The 23,734-nt window shown below is 32.5% G+C and overlaps 1 protein-coding gene across 1 annotated transcript; it reads left to right on the forward strand.

The window, feature by feature from the left end:
* The first annotated feature begins 13,794 nt into the window (after nucleotides 1-13,794).
* LOC137813986 (protein STRICTOSIDINE SYNTHASE-LIKE 10-like) lies at nucleotides 13,795-16,610 on the forward strand. The gene is made up of 3 exons (XM_068616499.1): nucleotides 13,795-14,253; nucleotides 15,208-15,471; nucleotides 15,910-16,610. The coding sequence occupies exons 1-3, from the start codon at nucleotides 13,970-13,972 to the stop codon at nucleotides 16,475-16,477; spliced, it is 1,116 nt and encodes a 371-aa protein (XP_068472600.1). The 5' UTR covers nucleotides 13,795-13,969; the 3' UTR covers nucleotides 16,478-16,610.
* Nucleotides 16,611-23,734: the final 7,124 nt, after the last annotated feature.

The following is a 23,734-nucleotide window of genomic DNA, read 5'->3' on the forward strand; positions in this document are numbered from 1 at the left end:
AAGGATAACATATCTAAGAATTATGCTCCCTATTAGTGATGTGTTTGGGTGGTGCCACATCCATATAGGTGGCCTTGTTCACACTTGAGGATTGTTGAGCTAAGAAAATCCAAATGAAAAGATAAGGGTTGTGGTTATATTTGTTAGGAGTTTGTGTACACGTTTTAAATTTTGGTGTGCATTAAAAACACTTTTAATATACTTTATTTTCATTTTCCAAATCCATTTTAGTTGTAATGTATTGGGTTCAAGACACATAGTTATTTTAGTTTTGTAAATTCAACCAATCTAACATTTTCTTACTCTTTTAGTGATAATATTTTTTGTAAATATTATGTTTCACTGATTTTAGTTGCATTGGATTCTACATATAAAGCGCTTCACAATGAGTATAAGGTTTTTTGTATATGGATTCTTATGCTATTTTCTATGATTTTTTGGAAGTTAAGGCAAATTTGTTGTATTTTTGTATAGAAACTCATGTAAATTTGCCTTTCTTCTCTTCGCTTGGACTTTTGTAATTAGACTTATGAACCTAATTAGAGCCCACAATTAGGCCTATGCATACAATTGATCATATCTTATATATGACTAAATGAGTGCTAATTAAATATATTGAGTTCATTTGTTTTTTTTTTTAGTTTTAGAAATTGTCTTTTCATATTCTTTTATCTCAAATTTCATAATTGCCTTTTCATCTTCTCTTTGTGTTCTTCATTCTTCGTCCATGGAGAACTATTTCTTGAGGTTCAAGTTACAGAATAAAGATAATATAATTTGAATTGAGTTTTACTTTGATCATTTAATGCTTTAAGTTTGTTCTTGATCTCTTGAATTTCATATTTGCACTTTATGATGATAAATTGCGTTCTAATTTTAGAAATAAAACTAGAAATCAAATTAATTTTGATTTTATAGTTAGATATAGATTAATTTTAATGATATTTTTATTTGATTCGTATTTCTAGTTTAATGGCGCTTTTCGATTGAATTAATTAACTGAATCAACTAATTGTTCAAAGTTGGATATGAGTCTACAGAGAACTATGATAAGAGGAATTGTATGAATCTTGAATATGTGAATTGACCTTTTATTTCCTAAATTTCATTTTCAATCTATTGCATTTTTAGTTCTTAAATTTCTTTAATCTTGCGTTTTCAATCTCATTGCATTTTAATTTTGTTGTGTTCTAAACCTAAACCCCCAAATTAGTTTGTATAAGAATAACATTAAACATTGAATATAATAAATATATATTCTTTGAGAATTGAACTAGGTAGTGCTCTATATTGTAAAATTTTATACAAAACTTAGATGTTTTGAATTCATAACGACAATGATTATGATGTATCAACACAAGATTTGGTCTTATCCTAGCACAAGTAGGGTATATTTCTATAAGAAAGCTTCGTGTCCTATTGGTCAAGACTATAGACCATGGAGTGCAGTATGAAAATCAAGTTCATGTGATGATGTGTAGTAAAAGAGAGAGGTCTTGGTTGGGGATTAACTTCTTTACATCTAGTTGTATTTCTTACATGTTGGGATGGAACTACATGGAAACATATAAGGAAGGTTTACTAAATCACAAGAAAAATAAAGAATTCAAAGGTGCAATTTGTTTTCTATGAAGGTCATTACTTTGAAAAAATATAGTTTTATGGAGTGAAGCAAATAGTACATGTTGTTTGTTGAATAATGTAGCCCAAGTTCTAGCTTTGTTATGGCATAAGTCTAGTATACTCCTATAAGAAGACTTTATACCTTTCTAGTTAGGTTATAGTTTAAGGGGAGAAATATGACATATATAGAATATGTGGCAATAGATGTGCTTCTAAATGAGAGGGTGTGGTTGGGGAAATTTTCCTATCTACATGATATTTAGGTGAATATACAAATAATGGAACAAAATTTCAAGTAACAAAGGTCTAGTAAGGAAGGCATACAATCCATATTCAATCTAGTATGTACATTGAAATGGAAAGCCAACATGAAGAATGCAAGTGAATATGAAGTAAACTAGTGACTATGTAAAAAGGTGCAACAAAAGTTATATGCAAAGGAATGGGTAGAATAAGGTGGCATTAAGTCATATTTGCAAGTTTAAGTTTCTTCTTGCTAACCAATTGTATATCTATTTGAATCACGAGAAATTCAATACAATTGTCTCTTGCACAACCAAAAGTCTATGAAGCAAATGAATCCACATATCAATTTTGTTTAAATGATTTCATAAATGGATATCTACTAGTGGGACTTGAAATCAGTTGAGAAGATAGAAAATTTAAAAATTAAATAAAATAGTTAAAATTTAGAGGATAATTGACAATTAACTAGATTCTATTAAATACATCTCTCATTATGAATAAGGGGACTCAACTTGATTACTCTAGTTTAAAATCATTTAAACTTTGAACCGAAACATTAATGTCTACCGTTAGACCCACTGAAATATTTTTCAACGTCCTTCTTTTTATTGAAGAACCTAATGTAAGACAATTTTAGGAGGTATAATGAAGTTTGTTTCTTCCCCATAAGATGTAAGTACAAGATCAATGTTTCAATTTTTTCTCTATTTCTAATCTTAAGAAAAAAAAATATAAAACTTGTGATATGGAAGAACAATGGAGATAATTTCTCAATTTCACAATCATAAATAATTTTATTATCTCTTTGTATTTTCTAAATTTTTCTACTAATATTTGAATAATCAATTTATTGTTAAAAAAGTATTTAACAGATAATTTTTTATCTGTGTGATATAAAAAAAATCTTTCGTTATTAAGTAACATACTTATTATTACATACACAAACACACGTACACATATATTATTAAAAAAATTTAATATTCTAAATCTTTTATTATCAAAATTTAGGATAAAAATGCTATTAATTATTACTTTCCAAAGTTTAAAAATAATATTAAGAGAAGAAAAAATATTTATGTCAAAGATAATTATAAAAACATATAAATAATAATTTTATTATTAGTTAAATTAATTATTTTATTTTATTATTTAGATTCATTAATTTATGTTTTTAAGAAATCCATCTGAATTGGTTACCTTAGTTAACATAATTTTTTTTTCAAATCATGGAACTTTATTATAAAAAGAAAGGGTGTTATCCTTGGTGAAGTTAACAAAATAAAAGATAATTTTTGTTTGAAAATATTTTGAAATTTAATTGTAATAGTTATAAAATTTTAAATATTGTGAAAATTAAGTTTCCTATCAAATGCTCCTTTTTAAAATTTGACTAATCCCTTGCATGTTAATTAGAAGAAAAAAATCTATAACCCAACATGATCAGACAAAATATGTTAAGATTCAGAGAAAATCTACAATAGAAAATTTGCAACTCAACATGTTTGGGCGAAATTTACTACAATTGAGAGAAAATCTACAACCCAACATGGTTGGGTGAAATCTACATCAACTAAACGGGTCTAGCTTTGCTAGATTCCAACCTTATAATAAACTAAGGTTGACTAGATCGACTAGATTCCAGTCTTAGAATAAACTAAGGTTGACCATCAACCGAACAGGTCTAACTCGACTAGATTCCAGTCTTAGAATAAACTAAGGTTGACCATCAACCGAACAGGTCTAACTCGACTAGATTCCAACCTTATGTCAAATTAAGGTTGACCACCAATTGAGTAAATTTGTTAATATCTAACCATGGAAGCAATGAAACAATGAACGTCAAGCAACTTGAGTGATTCAAAAGAACTACACGAGAGATGAAGGTTGATATGTCAAGGTAATTAATATTTTCCTACACTTAATACTTTTACGTGCCAAATTTCAATATTTCCACATGCCTAAGAACTTGACATTTTTAAAACTCCCATAGAATGTTTAGTATTTTTCAGACCTTATTTGATATTTTTTCAAATATTGTGCCTTTAGACGCACATACTTGATGTTTTCATCTTCCAAGTAAAGATCTTGTGTAACTTTAAAGGATGGAATAAAAACATGCTAATAACACAAGATAGAATATAAGCCTGAAACAAATACTATTAATCTTAAGACTTAAAAGCTCGAAATGTAACTTTAAAAAAAAAGAACCTTATTCTTCTTCCACTAGTTGTCCATTCACAACGACTTTGTAAGGGTCCATGACAAAATGATCAAGATCAGGGCAAAACGATAAGAAGAATATGACCTTAAACCGATTATGCATAATTTACATAGTAATTTATTTCTTGATTTTTGCTAGATAAACATATTTGTCTCGTCTACTCCCCTTGAGGCTAAGGGGTTGTGTACCAGTAGTTATTCTATACTCCTATTTATAAGTAATGTAATGTATCTAAAGTCGATTATTGAGCCTATTCATTATTAACGAGAGATTCAATAAAAAATATCCAAAATCATAACAAAAAGTAAATGAGTTTTTATTAGTGATACTTGAAATGAGTTGAGAATATACAAACTTTAAAAATTAAATAATATTAGTTAAGATTCAAATGATAAGAAATAAATACACGTACAATGATATATGTATTATCTTTAATGGGATACAAATATATTTTGTGGCAATACTTAATATCAACATATGTGTAAGATGATATTAATGTTTGTATTATGTTTCATGAATATTGTTCTGTTGTAAAATTCCTACATATGTGTAACTAAAGTTTGCACAACACTCTATGGGGCTTGCGATGCTTATGATTTAGCTTTATGTCATCTACTTTATTGGTTATTGGTTGACAGGTTCAATCTCTACTTCGGATTCAATATGTGTGCTATATTTCTGGTACCTTTAGTATATTCCTTACTTATATTTGCTATTTGCATGTTTCTATATTTGAAAAGAAAACAAAGCATCATAATTAGAAAAATATTAATTTTTAAAATGTCACGTTTTTATACCACATGATTATTGGATACTCTGCCAAACCTATAATATGATCTACTCATGTAACTAGTAAAAATCATAAAAAAAAATAAACATAAAGATGAGTTAACATGAATTCAATTAATCACAACTCACAAAACATGTATACGTATACTAAAACAACTCCACATTTTAATTACACATTCATAAAATCTTTGTTTTCACAATCATCACTAGCGCATAAATGCTAATCAAGTGTGGTTATTTTACATTTACAAATGCGGCTATAGAACCGCATTTGATCAGCACGCATTTGTAAATCAGAGAGATACAAATGCGGCTATATAGCCGCATTTGTAAATACTATTTATAAGTGCAGCTATTTCAAATAGCCGCATTTGTATATTCTTCTGAATGAGGGTGAGGGTTTAGGGATTTAGGGTTTACAAATGCGGCTATTACCAAAGCCGCATTCGTAAATGTGATTTACAAATACAACTACGCATTTGTAAATCACATTTACGAATGCGGCTATGGTAATAGCCACATTTGTAAATCATGTTTTTGATTTACAAATGCGGCTTTGGTAAATAACCGCACTTGTAAATAGTGGTTTTTTTTTAGTGCAATCTGTTTTGTCCCAAAGCCATATAAATTAACCTGCATATTGATCAAAATGTACCCAGCCAGACAAATACATAAATATAGAGATAAATTCAGAGAATCAAAATGTACACTACAAACAAGTAATCAAATTACATATAAAACCTACACTATTGATTAGCTATCCTAGAGTTATAAAAATTTATGAAATATGTGGACCAATAATGTCTCACACATGACATGGCTTCCAAATTCATTGGTATTTCTTCCATGAATAACTGCATTGCAAAATATAGTTGACATAAATTCGATTTTAGATACATATATGTTCAAGAATTATAAAATTGATTTAACATATCATGTTACCTCTTTCCAACCAGTTTTAACACCTAGTCTTATAATGGTAATCATCCATTGCATAATCTAATAGCCACACTCATAGCTTCCTGGTTGTTTATTACACTATAAATCAATAAAAAGTAAAAGTTAGTATATTGATAAACAATGATAAGAGAAAGAAAAACAATTACAAACCTTTATTCTTATCCAGTTCAAATTATTTGAACTGGATCGACCTTTTAGGATGTTATATCCACGCCATGAACTGGTTAATACAAAAAAAACCTCGTTAGTAGATGGTTAATTAGTAACATACAAAGTAAAGTTTATAGTGTACTTACGTATCAATTATATTCTTAAAATTTGTGGGTATCTTCTTGTGTAGGGAACAGAACCACACAACAGTCTTGTCAACCATTGATAAGACAAGTAACTGTCAATGATGCCTATATCATCCATGAAAAGAGTTAGTAAATATTTAAAACATGAAATAGTAATAATTAGTGACATATAATCAAACTTACTTATTAATATAAGGGCATAAATAAATTTATTTTCCCTATTTTTCCAGGGTGTTAGTGATGTATGCTTGATTCTCATATGACCTTGGTCCAACGGGATTAGTATATGCAGGATCTAAGAATCCATACACATTTTCCTTCCCCTCAGTGAGACAGACTCCATGCAAAAACCTACAAGTTATTAGTTAAAACATAATCAATAATAATTTAACATAAAGTAAATTGAATAATAGGTAAAGATACTTACATCATAAAAAATTGAATTATATTTATATTGAGCTCCTGATTCCCAGATACAAATTCTAATAAATCTGTGTTGTGCATCATTAGTGGCAGTTCAGTGTTTATTTGAAAAAACGTATCATCCCACGAAACTGCAAAAGGTTCATTACCAATCTGACTAGCAATGAGACCTAAGGAAGCTATAGGATCGCCAACTGGAACCTCACGCTTCTTCTCCGGACTTGGTTTCCGAAAAGGTTTCTACAAGATAAAGAACATTTGTATTAAATTATATGTAATATATAAATAAAAATAAAAATTAATATAATGAAATGAAATTATTACATGAGGTTGGGGCATAAATCGAATGAGGTCTCTGGGCCAGGCAACGAATGTTTGAAATGCATCGGCCACAATGGTTACCTCATCTGAAGGTAGTGGAACACGAGCATTAGGTACTCGTACGTTTTCAACTGTTACCTTCGCCATATTAGGGGAGAGAGGAACGTTATGTAAGGTGGTGGCCTCTTCATAGACTTTTCCAAGGGCCACCACCCGAGGAAGTTTGTCGCCCGCTACCAGTAGCTCACATTCCCTCGTCTGCCCAATGATATCATCTCCTGATGTTGTAGGAACCGCACAACTCCCCTTTGTGCTCTTGGGAGTGGGACTAACAAGGGGTTGAATCGGCTCAGCACAAAGTTGTTGCGATAGAAACTCTTGTCGCATTCGATCATTCTCCTTTCTCATCTCTAGCCGCATCAAATCAGTCTCCTTTCTTATCTCCTCCATTAATTCTTCACGTATCTTAGTCTTCATTTGAGTTTCGCTCTCTTTGGAGGAGGAGGATGATTGTCATTCTGAAACTCCAAAATATAGTTTAATTCCAACCCCTTGTCCAGCTGCACAAACACGACCACAGTGCTCAGGTCGTCCAATTGCTTCAACCAGGATATCGTGACGACCTTCAACAACAAATTTACCGTCAGATTCCAAGGAATCCTGCAAGAGACTAAAATCATATCAGTTTTTAATATAATTAATGCTTTAAAATAAATGAAAATAACAAAAATAGCTTACAATTTTTTCGATGATAACCCCGGATTGCTCAGAACTTGGTGCACCCAACTTTTTAATTCGGGCCCTCTTCCATTTTACATGGCGAAGAGGTGGTGATGGAGGAGAAGTGACCCCTGTTTCCAAATTCTCAGACGACGTCCTCTGTTTAGATTGCTCCTTTTCCACCATCAGTGCTTGCTCAAGTTTTCGATACCTCGAACGAGACATTATGTGCGGGGTAACATTCTTCAAAGCTATCTCTTGAGCTTTCTTCCGACGATCCTGTCATAATTGAAATAAACAAAGTGAAGTAAATAAGATAAACTTATTAATGTTATATAAATAAAAAAAGTTAAGTTACTTCACTTACCATCCAAGCCTCATTTTGACGGCTTTCTTTAAAAAGACGCCATGTCTCTTCATCAATATGTTTGTACTTTAAACATGGATTTTCGTCTTTAAGGTCACCAAAAACGTATCTCGAAGTCTGTCTTGACTTAAAGGTACGAAATTTAAGTTCGATATTGGATATAATCTTTGATCGAAACGATTCCACATAAGGAATTTCAAAGTTTTCCTGAAAAATAACATCACCAAATTAAAATTAATCAATGAATATTAAAAAGCATTATATCAAAATGTAAAGCTTACTAGAACATCCTCCCAGATCATGTTCCGGTCGACCTCTGACACCTCATCCCATGAATTAATCAAAATGGAGAGCCTCTCATGAGAAACTCCAAGATAGCTCATAAAGTCATGTGCTTTAGGACCAAAAGCCAGTCCAGTGTTGACGTCAATGTCAACACGTGTCTTCTCACTAGCAGCACGTTCAATGCGAGACGCTTCAATCTAATAGGTCCTCTGCTGCCTCGTCCGGATCGAGGTCTGAGTGGGGTCTGGTCGTCATCCATGTCTTTGTTAAAAAAATTAGGTAACAAACATTAGTTAATCTGTATCGAATTAAAATTATATAAAAATAATACATAAAATTCTAAATTCTTATTTACGGGTTGCTAGTGGGTTGAATGTTCATATGTAAATTCCTTCACTGTGGTCTTTACGGGTTGCATGTACATTATCAAGTACATCGTCATCTTTATTAATTATCATTGGTGTGAATGAACGGGGGTCACCATTTTCAATATCATCTATGGCCTCCCCTTGTTTTTTCCCGTATAAAATGGCATACCAATATTTTGACGTAGGATCTTTCACGTAGAAAACTTGAGATGCTTGTTGAACCATTATAAATGGCTCATCTCAATACCCTATCTTTCGAAAGTCTACTAGTGTGAATCCTGATTCATCAATTTTAACCCCACTTTTATTGTCAACCCATTTACACTTGAAAACTGGAACGGAAAACTTAGTGTAGTCAACCTCCCATATCTCTTCTATAAACCCATAGTATGACATTGATCCAAGTACTTGATTTGTATCTTTCGAAGTCGAAAACTGCATTGAATCAGCTTCAAGAGTAACACCAAAATTTTGAATTGTACTCTTTTCATCCATGGACTTCGTGTAAAATATACAATTATTCACTTTGTACGTTGTACAAGAGATGACATCAAACTTCAATCTAGCAGCCAACCAGGTCAAGGTCTCTGATGCCGTTGAATCCTTGAACACCTCATCTTTAAACCAAGGCATGAAAGTTCTATTATGTTCCATCACGACCCATTTCTCGGCTTGTCTTGGGTTATTTGCCTTCATAATGGCTTTATGAGCTTCTATGTAAGGTATAACTTCATCTGTGTTATTCAATATGTACAAATGTGCTTGCAAGACTTCTGATCGAGATTTGATTACAATATTCACACCATGTAAACATTTACTTGTAGAACGCCTGTGGTGCCATGAATTAGCTGGCAGACCTATTGGATTTGCTTTTGTCATATACTCTGAACAAAATTCAATACTTTCTTCAGCTATGTACCTTTCAATCATTGAAGCCTCTGGACGATAATGATTTTCACATAACCTTTCAAAATTTTCATATACCGCTCAACAGGATACATCCATCTTAAGTACACTGGTCCACACAATCTAACATCTCTTACCAGATGCACCACTAGATGAACCATGATGTCAAAAAAAGATGGAGGAAAAAACATCTCCAATTCACACAAGATAACAAGAATTTCATTTTGAAGTTCATCTAGTTTTGATGGATCAATAACTTTACAACAGATGGAAGAGAAGAATGAGCACAAACAGATTATGGTATGTCTAACATTTTTTGGTAAGATCCCACAGATAGCTACCAGCAACAACTGTTGCATCAAGATGTGGCAATTAGGAGACTTCAACCCAATTAACTTCAAATCTTGCATTGACACTAGGCTCTTCACATTTGAGGAATGTCCTTGTGGCACTTTCACACCCTTTAGACATTGACAAAAACTATTTTTTTCATCTTTTGACATTGTGTAACAGGCTGGGGGCAAATATGTACGCTTACCCATTTCTATGGGTGCCAACTCGCCGCGTATGTTCATCTCAATCAAATCTAAACGAGCATTTAGACCATCCTTCGTCTTCTCGTTAATGTTAAGAAGTATACCAATTAAGCTATCACACACATTCTTCTCAACATGCATTACATCTATACAATGTTTGACTTCTAACCTCGACCAGTACGGAAGATCAAAGAAGATTGATTTCTTCTTCCAAATGTTTGTCACAAATGACTTTTTTTTTTACTTACCGAAGGTGTGGTCTATGTTATTTACCTTTCCGTAAACCTCAACACCGGTTAATGGAGTTGGTGGACCACTAGCCTCTTGGTGTCCATTAAAGGCTTTTTTCAACCTCTGGTAAGGATGATGACTTCTAAGAAACCTCTGATGTCGAAGATATACTGTTTTCCTTCCATGTTTCAATTGTTGAGAAGTAGTGTCTTCTTCTCATATTGGACATGCTTTATGACCCTTAACACTATAACCTGATAAGTTACCATATGTCGGAAAGTCATTGATGGTGCAAAATAACATGGCATGAAGCTTGAAAGTTTCATTAGCAAATCCGTCAAATACTTCAACACCCTGGTCCCACATTAACTTCAAATCTTCAATTAGAGGACTTAGATAAACATCAATATCATTCCCTGGCTGTTTCGGACCGGATATCATCATAGACAACATCATGTATTTTCGCTTCATGCACAATCCAGGAGGTAAGTTGTAAATAACTAGTAAAACAGGCCATGAACTGTGATTTGTACTCATATTACCAAACGGATTCATTCCGTCTATAGCTAAACCAAGTTGGATATTTCTTGATTCTTTACCAAACTCTGGAAACTCATCATCAAATTTCTTCCACTAAATAGAATCAGCTGGATGCCGGTACATGCCATCACATTTCCTCTCATCTATATGCCATCTAAGATTCTTAGAATCGTTTGGGTTTGCAAACAAGCTCTTCATCCTTGGAATGATGGGAAGATACCACATAACCTTCATTGGGGGTCCATGCTTTTCTATATCTTTAATAATATCATCATCTTTTTGTTTCAACTTATAACATGGTAGCCCACACCTCGGACAACTTTTCAACAATTCAAAATCTTTCCAGTATAATATACAATCATTAGGACATGCTTGTAACTTTTTATACTCCATACCCATTGGACAAAGAATCTTTTTGGCCTCATAATTACGATTAGGTAGAGTATTTCCCTCTGGAAGCATATCCTTCAACAACTGAAGCAATTCCGTGAAGCTTTTATCAGTCCATCCATTTATTGCCTTCAAATTTATCAATCTTAACACCACCGACAACCGTGTGAAGTTAGTTGATCCAGGATACAATGGAGTCTCTGCATCGCTTGACATACTTCCATATCCATGCGCTTTTGCAAAAGACTCAGCTCCTACATCATGAATCATGTCTTCTAATCGATCATCATATACATCATTGTGTACTACTTCATCCATGATGGACCCTACGTATTCTTCAGTTACGAAAACACGTGGTAAATTTAATAATTCACCATGCCATGTCCAAGTTGTATAAGATCGAAGAAACCCATCACATAGCAGGTGCTCCCTTATTATATTAACATCCAATATCCTTCGATTCAAACAATTAACGCACGAATACTTGATCTTTGCTCCATCATGACCACTATTAATCGCGTTACATTGTGCAAATTGTATAAATTCTTCTACTCCTCTTTCGTACTCCTCACTTATACAAACATAGTTCATCCAATTTCGATCCATTATATATTCTGGAATGGTTAGAATTTTTATATCAGTGTTCTATCTACGCGTTTGCCGAGGGTCGAACACCCTCGGACTCAATACCAGAACATATTATTGCTAAATATAACATATAAAGTAACAACTAACTACTAAATAATACAAATTTTAATATAAATTACATAATACATAAAAAAGAAAAAATTCAAAATATAATACATACTAATACTAAATAATATAAATTTTGAAAAATACAAATTATAATACATAAAAAACATACAAATTCAAAATATAAAAAATACTAAATAATATAAAATTTAAATAAACAAATTATAATACATAAAAAAAATATAAAAAAATGAAAAATAAATAAATTAAAACAGCATACACCAACCTTGTGCGTGAACCAAAGTTGGTGGTGAAGAGTGGTAGGGGAGCAAGAGCAACAACGGCCGCAGCGGAAGTGGTGGCAGAGCAGCGACAAAGAGCCAAGGAACAATACGTACCTTCGACCAACAATGCAAGAAACGAAAGCCATTAAAAACAGACATTGTGAAGATTGAAAGGAAGAAAGCGAATCAATACTTACAAACTTATTGTGTGCGGCAAACGAGATGAACAACGCAAACGAGAGGAAAACGAAAAGGATGAACAATGCAAACGAAATGCAAGAACATAAAGAAACTACGAAAGTGGTGAGGCGCGTAAAAAAATTTAGGGTAAAAAGTATTTACAAATGCAGCTAAACGTAAAAACCGTATTTGTAAATCAAGCGCTTTGATTTTCAAATGCGGCTATGTGTATAGCCGCATTTGTAAATCAAATTAATTTTAAAAAATGTCACCGCGTTTTTTACAAATACGTTTAAGCGGAAAACCGCATTAAATAAAGAACACTCTTTTCTTCATTTTACACTAGTGCATAAGCTAATAAAGTCAACACACTTATCCCTCGCCTCAACAAAGAATTAAGAAACTAGATCATACTTATTCCTTATGTATAAAGACACGTACCAATCAATTTAAGGTAATTAGAATAATTTATTATATATATTTAATAAAATCCAATATAAAAATCTTGTTCAATTTTTTATTATTTTAGTCTAGATGATTTAGACCAACAATAAACCTATAATACTTATTTTTTTTTTGTTAAAAATTCCAATTGTTTTTTTTAAACTAAAATATTACTCTAAATACATTATTTTCATCTAAGTCAATCTCCACGTAATATAAATAACATTTATTTATTATATTCACATCTTTATCACTCCATTCATATATTTAAAGCTTGAATAGCACGTCCTACTCATATCTTCCCATTTAATGCATTTTGAAAATAAAAGAAAGCCAATGGAAGTATAAAGAGTGAACAATAACGTTGTTAATTATATCTCTCCTTTTTTACCTAATTGTTAATTATTATGTATATTTATATAGTCTTATAAAATAAAATAAAAAGTGAAAATAGAAAACTTCTTAATTATTTTATTAGAATAAAAACATTTCTTTAGTTTTATATATAAATCAAGATAAATAAATAAAAAGTAAGGAGAGTAGTATATACGTTTTCTACTTTCTTAAATATTGATTTTATGTTATGAAAAGTAGTACAATAAAATTTTGAACGCTCTTTTTTATTTGTGTTTTGTATATTTCTAATTAACATAATTTTTTCTGTATATTTTATTTATTAAATTTCACTATCTTGTTTTACACATCGAAATAAAAATATTTCTTAAGTTATGTATTTGTTTTAATCTAAAGAACACATTTTTCATATATACTTATTGTTGCTAATTTATTTAACTTAAAATCCCACAAAATCATGATAGTCAACAATGGCAAGAAACCATTGGTGATTCCTTAGGTAAGCACGCACTGAAACCCGTGCAACGACTAATCCACCTTCATTCTTAACAAACACCACATGCAGTATTTTTATTTTTGTAATTAAAAAGTACTATTATTATTATTATTATTATTATTATTATTTGAGGAAAAGAATCCTTTGGAACCCGTCAGTCTGCGACACATGTTGTTGACAAACGAGTTTGGGTGTTTCAAAATTAAAAGCACTCCACGTTAAAGTGTGGAGGGACAAGGAAACAGATAACAGACCCTTCCTTCCTTCCTTCCACTGTTCCACTTTCGTCATTGGGCATGAACCCAGGGCTTGTTGCAGTTGCAACCTTGCTTGCACTCTTCGCCATCACCTTCTCCTTCTTCAACCCTCAAGCCCTGTTTTCTCCGCCCCATGTTCCGGGATCCAAGGATCACCTCCACGCAGCGCAGATAATCCACCTTGCCGGCGCCGTCGGGCCTGAGAGTCTGGTTTTTGACGCTCACGGTGGAGGGCCCTACACCGGCGTCGCCGACGGCCGGATTTTGAAGTGGGAAGGCGAGAAGCAAGGGTGGACTGAGTTTGCTTTCACCAGTTCCAATAGGTATACTATTTTTATAATTATTTATGGTTCTTACTATCACTGCTACTACTACCATTACCCCTTTTATCATACTTTTCTTTTCTTTCTCAGGCTGCATATTAGTGTTTTGTTGGTGAGAGTTTAATTGGGTCTGTGGGGGTTTGTTGATTTTTGAGAATGAAGGTTTTATTTTTACTCTAGAGTGTGAAGGTTTTATTGTTACCTTGAAGAAAGGTCCATTGACGGTGTCAATTATTATTGATTATTTAAGAAAGAAATAATGTTACGTTGGTAAGTTGAAGCAACCTTTGTTTTATTGTCATAAATTTAACAAATAAATATTTTTGAACTGTACTCTTCACGGACTACGAGTATCATATGAATTTCGGTATCTGATACGTGTATAAGAGGTAGACACCTCATTTAATAGGAGTGTAGAGTCTCATAGTTTGCTTCGGAAACTTTCTGATTCTCAGTTGTGGAATAGTGTAGAGTTGCTCTAACACGCTGATCATCATGTCTGGCTTTTATACGCTTTCAGGGGAATTCTGCCTGGTAGGTTTTGCATCATAATAAGTGTAAGTGCTCATTCTAAATTCTAATATTAATATAATAGGCTGTAAAGAAGGTAAAAAAAAAATGAAAAGAGAATATATGTATGCAGTCTGAGTCTTTAGTCCAAATGGTCTTATCATTGTTTGAGCAGGCAATCATGGTACTTAATTTCCTTATTTTATCAGACATTCTTTCAAATTGTACTTGACTGGTTCTGCCACGGATGAATGGATAATGAATAGTTTTCTGTGAATTTCCCTCTTTTGAGTTTCAGTTTACATGAACTTTCTCTGTGAAAGGAGGTGATCAGCATTGGGATTAGGCTGATATTTTTGTTTAGATGTCAGGACAATAATTATACTATCAGGATATCTTTAACTTTATTATGAATTTAACAAGTTTAGTTGCCTGATTTTGAAGGTCGGATTGTGTACGTCCATTTGCACCAGAGTTGGAGCATGTTTGTGGGAGGCCTTTAGGACTAAAATTTGATAAGAAAAGTGGAGATCTGTACATTGCTGATGCCTATCTAGGCCTTAAGGTAGTGGGATCTGCAGGGGGTTTGGCCACCGGAGTGGTGACAGAAGTTGAAGGCCAGCCCTTGCGCTTCACTAATGACATGGACATCAGTGAAGAGGAAGATGTGATTTACTTCACTGAATCAAGCACAATCTCCCAGAGAAGGTAAATTCAGCTCAAACATATCTTCTTTCTACGGAGGAAGGCTGGAAGTGCTTCTGCTTTCTTAATTGATAGTCCTTATGATTGTTTTCTAGCACTGCAGTGTATTAAATGAGATTGAAAAGAAAATATTACTTTATAAAGATCCTGGTTTGATAGAGAGGAAAATTTCTAACCAAGTATGAATCAATTGTTTCTTACAAAGTATGATCACTTGTTCTGTTGTACAAGTCAAATACAACAGGATGAAGAAAATAAGATTTATGAGATTTCATTTTTCAGCTAAACCCATGTAGATAATGTTTTCTGTTATAATTTCTAGTCTTTTGTAATTTACATCTTCTAACGCCTTGAGGGCATACTCCTAGAAGATACCTATGGAACCAAAAATATTCAAGTACCGATAAGGAAACTCTAAATGTGGGCCACTTTTGTTTGCAGGCAATTTATGGTTGTACTCCTTAGTGGAGATAGGACTGGTAGGTTAATGAAATATGACAAGTCAACAAAAGAAGTGAAGGTCTTATTACGTGACCTTGCTTTTCCTAATGGTGTTGCTTTGAGCAAAGATGGATCATTTGTTCTGGTAGCAGAAACCACTACTTGCAAGATCTTGCAACTTTGGCTTCGTGGACCCAAGGCTGGTCAAGTGGATATTTTTGCCGAATTACCTGGTTTTCCAGACAATATAAGAAGAAATTCAGAAGGGCATTTTTGGGTAGCTCTGCATGCAAAGGGAAGCCCTTTTGGGAAGTGGGTTTCTTCCAATCCATGGGCAGGAAAGGTAATGATAAAGATTGGATTTAACTTCAAACAGTTGCACTCATCATTTGCAGGCTGGAAGCCTCATGCTGTTGCTGTAAAGCTAAGTGAGAGAGGAGAGATACTAGAAGTCTTGGAAGATAGTGAGGGGAAGACCTTAAAGTTCATCAGTGAAGTGGAAGAGAAAGATGGGAAGCTTTGGATTGCATCTGTGTTGATGCCTTTCATTGGCATTTATGGTTTGTGAGAGTGTATCATGGATAATAAGATGTAGTTGTGTATTTATGGTTTGAGATCACCTTTTCCAAATAAGATGTAGTTGTGTATGCAGATTATGTAGAATTGTGAATTACTGAGTGGTTGATGAGGCAAGTTTTTCACTTTTGTTCATTATAATAAAACATTGCATTCTACTTAATGAACAAATGCACAAAAAACAGCTGCGAAATTCTTTGTGGATTCACGTTAGAAATCCAATGAAGGCGCGTTGAAGAGCAGTTTCATGAAGAATCAAAGCATGGCAAAAATGTTGATGTTTCCGTTATATTTGAGGGATTTTCCTCTTAGAATCTTACGTTTTCATCACAAGTTAACAGAGAAATGTGTGTAAAAATTGTTCTTGACTTTTTAGGTATCTCTACTTATAAATGATGAAAAACTTTTAGATATACTACAATAAATCCTTGAGTTCAATTCAAAGTTATAAGGTTGTCTTTACTCTTAAACCACCCCCTTTTTCCCCCACAAACAATATGAATATTCTTGTCACAAGTTCACCACATCATCCATGTATTGTACATTTTAGAGTATGGTATTCACTTTCAAATGCCAAGATATCATTTAATTTAAGGAATTAATTTTATAATTTATAACATCCAAAATTGATTTATGAGAGTCTGCTAAAAACAATAAATTATTCATGAGAAAACTCACTTCATATTCAATGCTTTGGTTGAGATGACAAAGATATAAAATTAAGAGTATTCGGTTTCATAAAAATAAAAATATATTTTCGAGAATGTGATGTTGAGAACATAACATTTTACATATATTATGAGTGTGAAAGATATTTTTCAGTATTCTTCGTTCTCAAGAAAGTAATAATAGCATGGTTTACTTCATTTCTTAAGAGGAGGAATGCTAAAGTTACATTCTTATATAAAAGCGTTGGAGTTATTTTCTAATTCGATTATAACTTTCACTCCGAGTTTATTTTTTTTTTTTAAATTCTAAAACTGTTAAAATGTTTTAGATCTTTGTAATTATAATATTTTTAAGAGTAATTAGGCTTTGTAAAATTGCACACATGTTCTCAAGCTTTTTTAAAAATTAAAATAATTTGATAAGGGTAATAATAAGTCAAGTTCCATTATACTTTGATAAACTTTAATATAATCTTTATTAAAATATCCACTTTGACATGTTCTCCTTGACTCCCAAACTGTGAGGTTAAAGGGAGGATGGGACAAGCTAATCTACCAGTATTCTTTATTTAAAATTAAAAATTAAAATAAAAAATATTTTAAAAGAATAATTTAATTTGTGTATTATATTATTTAAAGAATACAAATATATAATTGTTCTAGCCAACTTAAGGTTGGTCGGAATCTGGATGAGCAAGGCCTTCTGGAAATGAGAGGGACTCCTCCTGCGATGACACTCCGACGCTCAAGTCAAGTCAGTAAGAGCATAAATATAATGAGTATAATATGAAATAGGAGTTGAAAGTACTCCCTGTGTTGTTTATTATATGTTTAGATGATATATCAGATGATGATTTCTGTAGAGCATAATATGGTATATATAGATCGAATTGTAATCTCTCCACCTTTAGTCATGATTATACCTTAATTAATTGAGTGATTAAAGTTAATTGATTGAGATCCGTTGAATTGTGTTCCCTCATAATGTTAGATACATAGGTTAGGAAACGACCCATAAATGACCAAACATTGGGCCAGGCCTATGACCCAACATGCCCCCAGCCTCAAGCGTAGGCCAATGAGGCTAATAAGTTCATAACCATTATATACATAGATCGATATTAGATCTATTTCACCACATGAATTGACTCAACACTTCTTTTACCTACAATAAATATAATTTAAAACTTACAAACTGGAACGAGTGAGAATGACATCTCCTTCCTAAATTGGACTGATCATTGTCGGCATTTTCTTCATCTAATAGATCGCCATTTTTTTCACCTGTAAAAAATATAATTTAAAACTTACAAAGTAGAACAAGTGAGATCGAAATTTCCTTCACAGATTGGACCGAGCGAGGTCGCCACCATACCAAGTCATAACTTGTGCATGGTTTTTCGTCACGTTAGGATTGAACCTAGACATGGTCTTCTTTAAACTGACTTGGGTCGGTATCATACCAAGTCATAAATTGTGCATGGTTTTTCGTCACGTTAGGATTGAACCTAGACGTTGTCTTCTTTAAACCGACTTGGGTCGGTACCATACCAAGTCATAACTTGTGCATGGTTTTTCGTCACGTTAGGATTGAACCTAGACGTGATCTTCTTTTAACCGACTTGGGTCGGTACCATACAAAGTCATAATTAGTGCATGGTTTTTCGTCACGTTAGGATTGAACCTAGACGTGATCTTCTTTTAACCGACTTGGGTCGGTACCATACAAAGTCATAATTAGTGCATGGTTTTTCGTCACGTTAGGATTTAACCTAGACGTGGTCTTCTTAATAATTTGAATCGAACGTGGTCGATATCCCATCCAATTAAAACTGAGGAGGTTTTTCATCATGCATTCCCTGTTCTCAACAACTTTATACCATAAAATAGTAAGTTATGTCCACTCAAATATTTAATTAAATATCATCAAAATATAGATTAGCCACGTTTCCATAATCTCCAAACAACAGTCCCTTACAAATTACAAACTTGTACACCATATAGTATATTGAATAAACGATCTTATTTTCAAACATAAATTTCAAATTAATCAAATTGTACCAAATTAAATTAGGTAAATTAACAATCGAATTTTACAAATATTTAATTAGTTCTAATTAAAAGTAGTAAACTTGACCAAATTTGCATCATTATTTTTCCCTCTTCCACTTACTTTTATACTTTCTTTAATAAGAATGGTATTGTAATATAATAATTTTTTATAAAACAATATGACGTAACCTTAAAAAATTAAGAAGAAAACGGTATGGCGGAATAGATAAGTTATATATTTTTTTTCAATACTGTTATAAAATCAAATAATATTCAAAAACAAGTCCTGGTATAATTTTTCTAATATATAATAGCATAAAAGATAATTCTCTATTTATAGTAAAAGAAATTCACCCTAATAAAAATAAAAATATATTTAAATGCTGATAAACATCCTCATATAATTCCAAGGTCATAATACTATTTTTTTTTCTTTTCATGAATTGTAAAACTCAAAAACCTCCCAGTGTATATAGATTATATTAATGGAAAACTATTGAATGAAATTATAAAATTTAGAAAAATTTATAAACACCATATGTAATAACAACATAAAAATTATTCTAATTTTCTTTACCCAATTTTTACCAAATATATTATTCATTGTAGTTATAAATTTCCACTCATTCTTAATTAGAAATATGTGATCATATTTCCTTTCCAATTTATAACAGAATCTTACTTATTTCTATATTAAATTACAAAATATTTTTTATTAACATGCAAAATAAAGTTTCCCATTCTTTTAATTTCTTTAATTACCCAATTAATACTTAAACTATTTCAATCGACAACAAATAAAAACGAGACGTTTATAAATCAGTATTATAATATTTTATTAACTATCTTTTAATATTTTAGAACAGATGTCATCAAGTAACATAATTAAAAAATAAAAAAAATATATAAATTCAATAATAAAATAGATCTGAATATTGCACTTGTTGTAACGTGATTAATAGTATTTAATTCAATCATTTATGCCACTAAAGTAATTATATAAATAAATATTTATTTTATTTTATTTTTTATTCATCTCAAATGAAAAGTGATATTTTAGTCTTGTAAAATTTAAATATTAATTTGAGTTACAGTAATTCACAGATTCATTAATAATTATAGATGAAAAATTAAGGCAATGTCGATGTACCTGCCATGATGGCGGTGAACTGCATCAACTACATTAGAACGATTCTTTCATGGGTGGTGTGTGGTACCTTGTGTGAATAAGGACAAATTGACATATATATTGTGGAGGTAGGAAAAGTTTTACTTAGTCCCACGGTGGGCGCCAAAAGTTCTAGCCAACTTAAGGTCGGTCGGAATCTAGATGAGTAAGGCCTTCTGGAAATGAGAGGGGGCCTTCTGAAAGTACTCCCTGTGTTGTTTATTATATGTTTAGATGATATATCAGATGATGATTTCTGTAGAGAGTAATGACCAAACATCGGGCCAAGCCCATGATCCAACAATAATAATATTGTGACTTCAATCAATAACACTTACAAATTTATATAATTAAGTAATTTAACATGTAAATATAATAATTGTTTTAATTTATTTAATTACATATCTTAATTAATTAATTAAAAATTTTAAAAATATTTATATGATTATGTTACACACCAAAATTAAAAAAAATAAAAGAAAACAAATAAAAATTAAGATTTTTAACTTACACTAAAAAAAATCATTATAAAAATTAAATTTTAGATAAAATAGTTGTTATATTGATTAAATTATATATTATTTCAAAAATTAAAAAATTATTTATAAATTAATTTATATTATTAATAAATAGGTTTAAAATTAATATATAATTATTTAAGATTTTTTTTTTCAACTTTATAATCTAAATAATTAGTAATTAAAATCATAATAACTAATTAAATATTAATTTAAAAATTATTTATTAATAATAAATATTAATTTATATTAATAATTATTTTAAGTTATACAATTATATTTAATTTAATTATTATAATAATTAATTATTTTTGTCTAAAAAATTTAATTTCTTAATTTTTTAATAGTATGTTTTGTCATGGGTCAGCCCTCTCTGTGTCTCGTCTTTTACGAACTAGCCGCTCCTGAGTGTTCATTTTTTACGAACTGATTACTAGGGGTGGCAATGCGAGCTGACCCGTCCCGCATTGGTCTGCCCCGCACTTGGTCCGCAAAAAGCGGGCCAGATTGGCCTGCTTCGCATAGAATTTGCCGTTGATTTTTCTAACCCGTCCCGCATAAGGGTTGGCCCTCGGGCTTGTGGACCAGCCTGCATAAGAAATATTTTTAAAAAAAATAATTTTTTAAATAATTTTTTTTAATTTTATTTAGATACATTAGGTAAATGGTCTCAGAATATTATTTTCATGAGACATACGTAGTAAGATGTTGTTAAAATTTTTTGGAATGTGAAATATGAGACTACATGAAGAAAATATAGGGGTGCAGAAAAAGTTATACATTTTAAAGTTATGCGAATTTTTTTTTTAACAGCAAAGAATTAAATGAATATAAACGGAACACTTTAGGGGTGTTCCAATCCTTATACAAAAAACCTTCTTTTCCTCTCACACAAAACTAGCACTAACCATTTTACATTCTCAACATGTGCAACTTTGCTTAACCGTAACAACTATTTAAAGTTTCAAACAATTCAATTCTCCCCCACCTACTTGTCAACGTTTGATCCATCCAACCTTGCCTATACTCTATCTAAATAGAGCCTGCTAATCAAAGCCAAAAAAACAAGGATACTCTAGTCTTGGAAAAATTTTAAAGTCCTGCCCCCACCCAAACCTAGTCCCCAGTTCCAGCAGTCCTCCACTTGGACTTCCACTACCTGACACATACCCCACTTATCCATCCAAACCTTACTCCTAAGCCTGTTTTGCTCACTTTGCAGATTCACACCACCAGATTACCACATATGCTTGTTTGATTATATTTACATCTGCATAAGTTTCATACGTATGTGACATTACTGTATCATGACAACATCAGAGCAGTACATGAGTTGGCCACCAAGATTCCTTTAGCCTACCCTCTTCCTCCACCTGCCTTCCAATTTACTTCCTCCACCCTCCTTTACTTGCCTACCAAAACAAGTGTTGTGCACCTTTTGTATTACCAATAAATAATACAACATCAGAGATCTACCTACAAATTTGAAAACCTGTAGCCCGTCAGATCCCTCCTAGTGACCCCTGCATCACCTTACTTTGTTCTTTTTTATTTCCTCTAATCTGTTTTCATTCCATCACATCAACTTCCTGCTTAACTTCAATTTAGATCTTCCTAGCCTCATTTGGATGTAAGGTACCAGATTGCTGGATTTTATACAGCATTCTGCAGCAGGAGCATACCTTTAAAGTGATATATAAGGCGCACACTAAAAACTACCACAAAGCAGTTAGCTTGTATCCAAGCACCCTCAAACATCAACTTGTAGCTTCTTATGCATATTAGAGGGTTCAACATCCAATCTGCAAATGAGTAGCTAAAAGAGTGACCCCTGTGCTTTAGCCACTGCCAGGACTTGAGCTGGACTTTCTGGAAGATCTCCTCCACATCTGCTACCCCTTGATTAAAAACAATGGAATTCCTTTGCTCCCATATACATGCCACTATAGTTGCCCATACTCCTTTCCATAATAGATTTTGTCTACTGCTGAGTTGGGGTAAGTAGAAACTTTCAAAGTGAGTCAAGATGGCTTTATGTTGTACAAACACAATGCCAATCCATCTAAAACATAATGACCACACCCTCTAAGCAGCAGCACATTCAATGAAGATATGTTGACATGTTTCATCCTTAGACTGGAACATAGCACATAAGGTTGTGTTCATGATCACCCCTCTTCTACTCAAGTTTTCCCTTGTAGGGATCCTACCTATAAGGACCCTCCACACTGTGGTTAGCACATTGGGAAAGGTTTTGATTTTCCAAAGGTATTTGAACACATCCTTTTGGAGGCTTCTAACAGGATTGTTTATACATTCATACACATAATTTATAGAAAACAGCCCTGAATCATCAAACCCCCATACCTGTATATCTTCCTGATCCCTTAATAGCCTGGCCTGTGATATGTGCATAGCCAATTCTGTTTCCACCATGAGGCTCTTCTCCAGCTAAGTTTCCAGTCCCATACTGAGTCTACCCAAGTACCAACCTCTTCCACCTTTTGGCCCTGGTTCAAAGAAAGAGAAAAGAGTCTGGGGAATAAGGTTTTGAGGCTACTATTACTGACCCATGCATCCTCCCAAAATCTTACTTTATCTTCACGTCCTACTTTCCAGACGACATATTGATGAAACCAACCTGCTCCTTCTCCCTCCGTACACACTTTATGTAAGTCTCTCCACCACCAGGATTGGGCATTTATTTGTGCTTGCGGGTCGTCAAGATCCATCCCATACTTTGATACCAACAACTCCTTCCACCTCCCTTTCTCTTCAGATATCAGGCGCCATCTCCATTTAGCCAGGAGAGCAAAATTGAACTTCCTTATATCTCTGAACCC

This window comes from Phaseolus vulgaris, chromosome 1 (genome assembly GCF_000499845.2).
Source record: "Phaseolus vulgaris cultivar G19833 chromosome 1, P. vulgaris v2.0, whole genome shotgun sequence".
Lineage (NCBI taxonomy): Eukaryota > Viridiplantae > Streptophyta > Magnoliopsida > Fabales > Fabaceae > Phaseolus > Phaseolus vulgaris.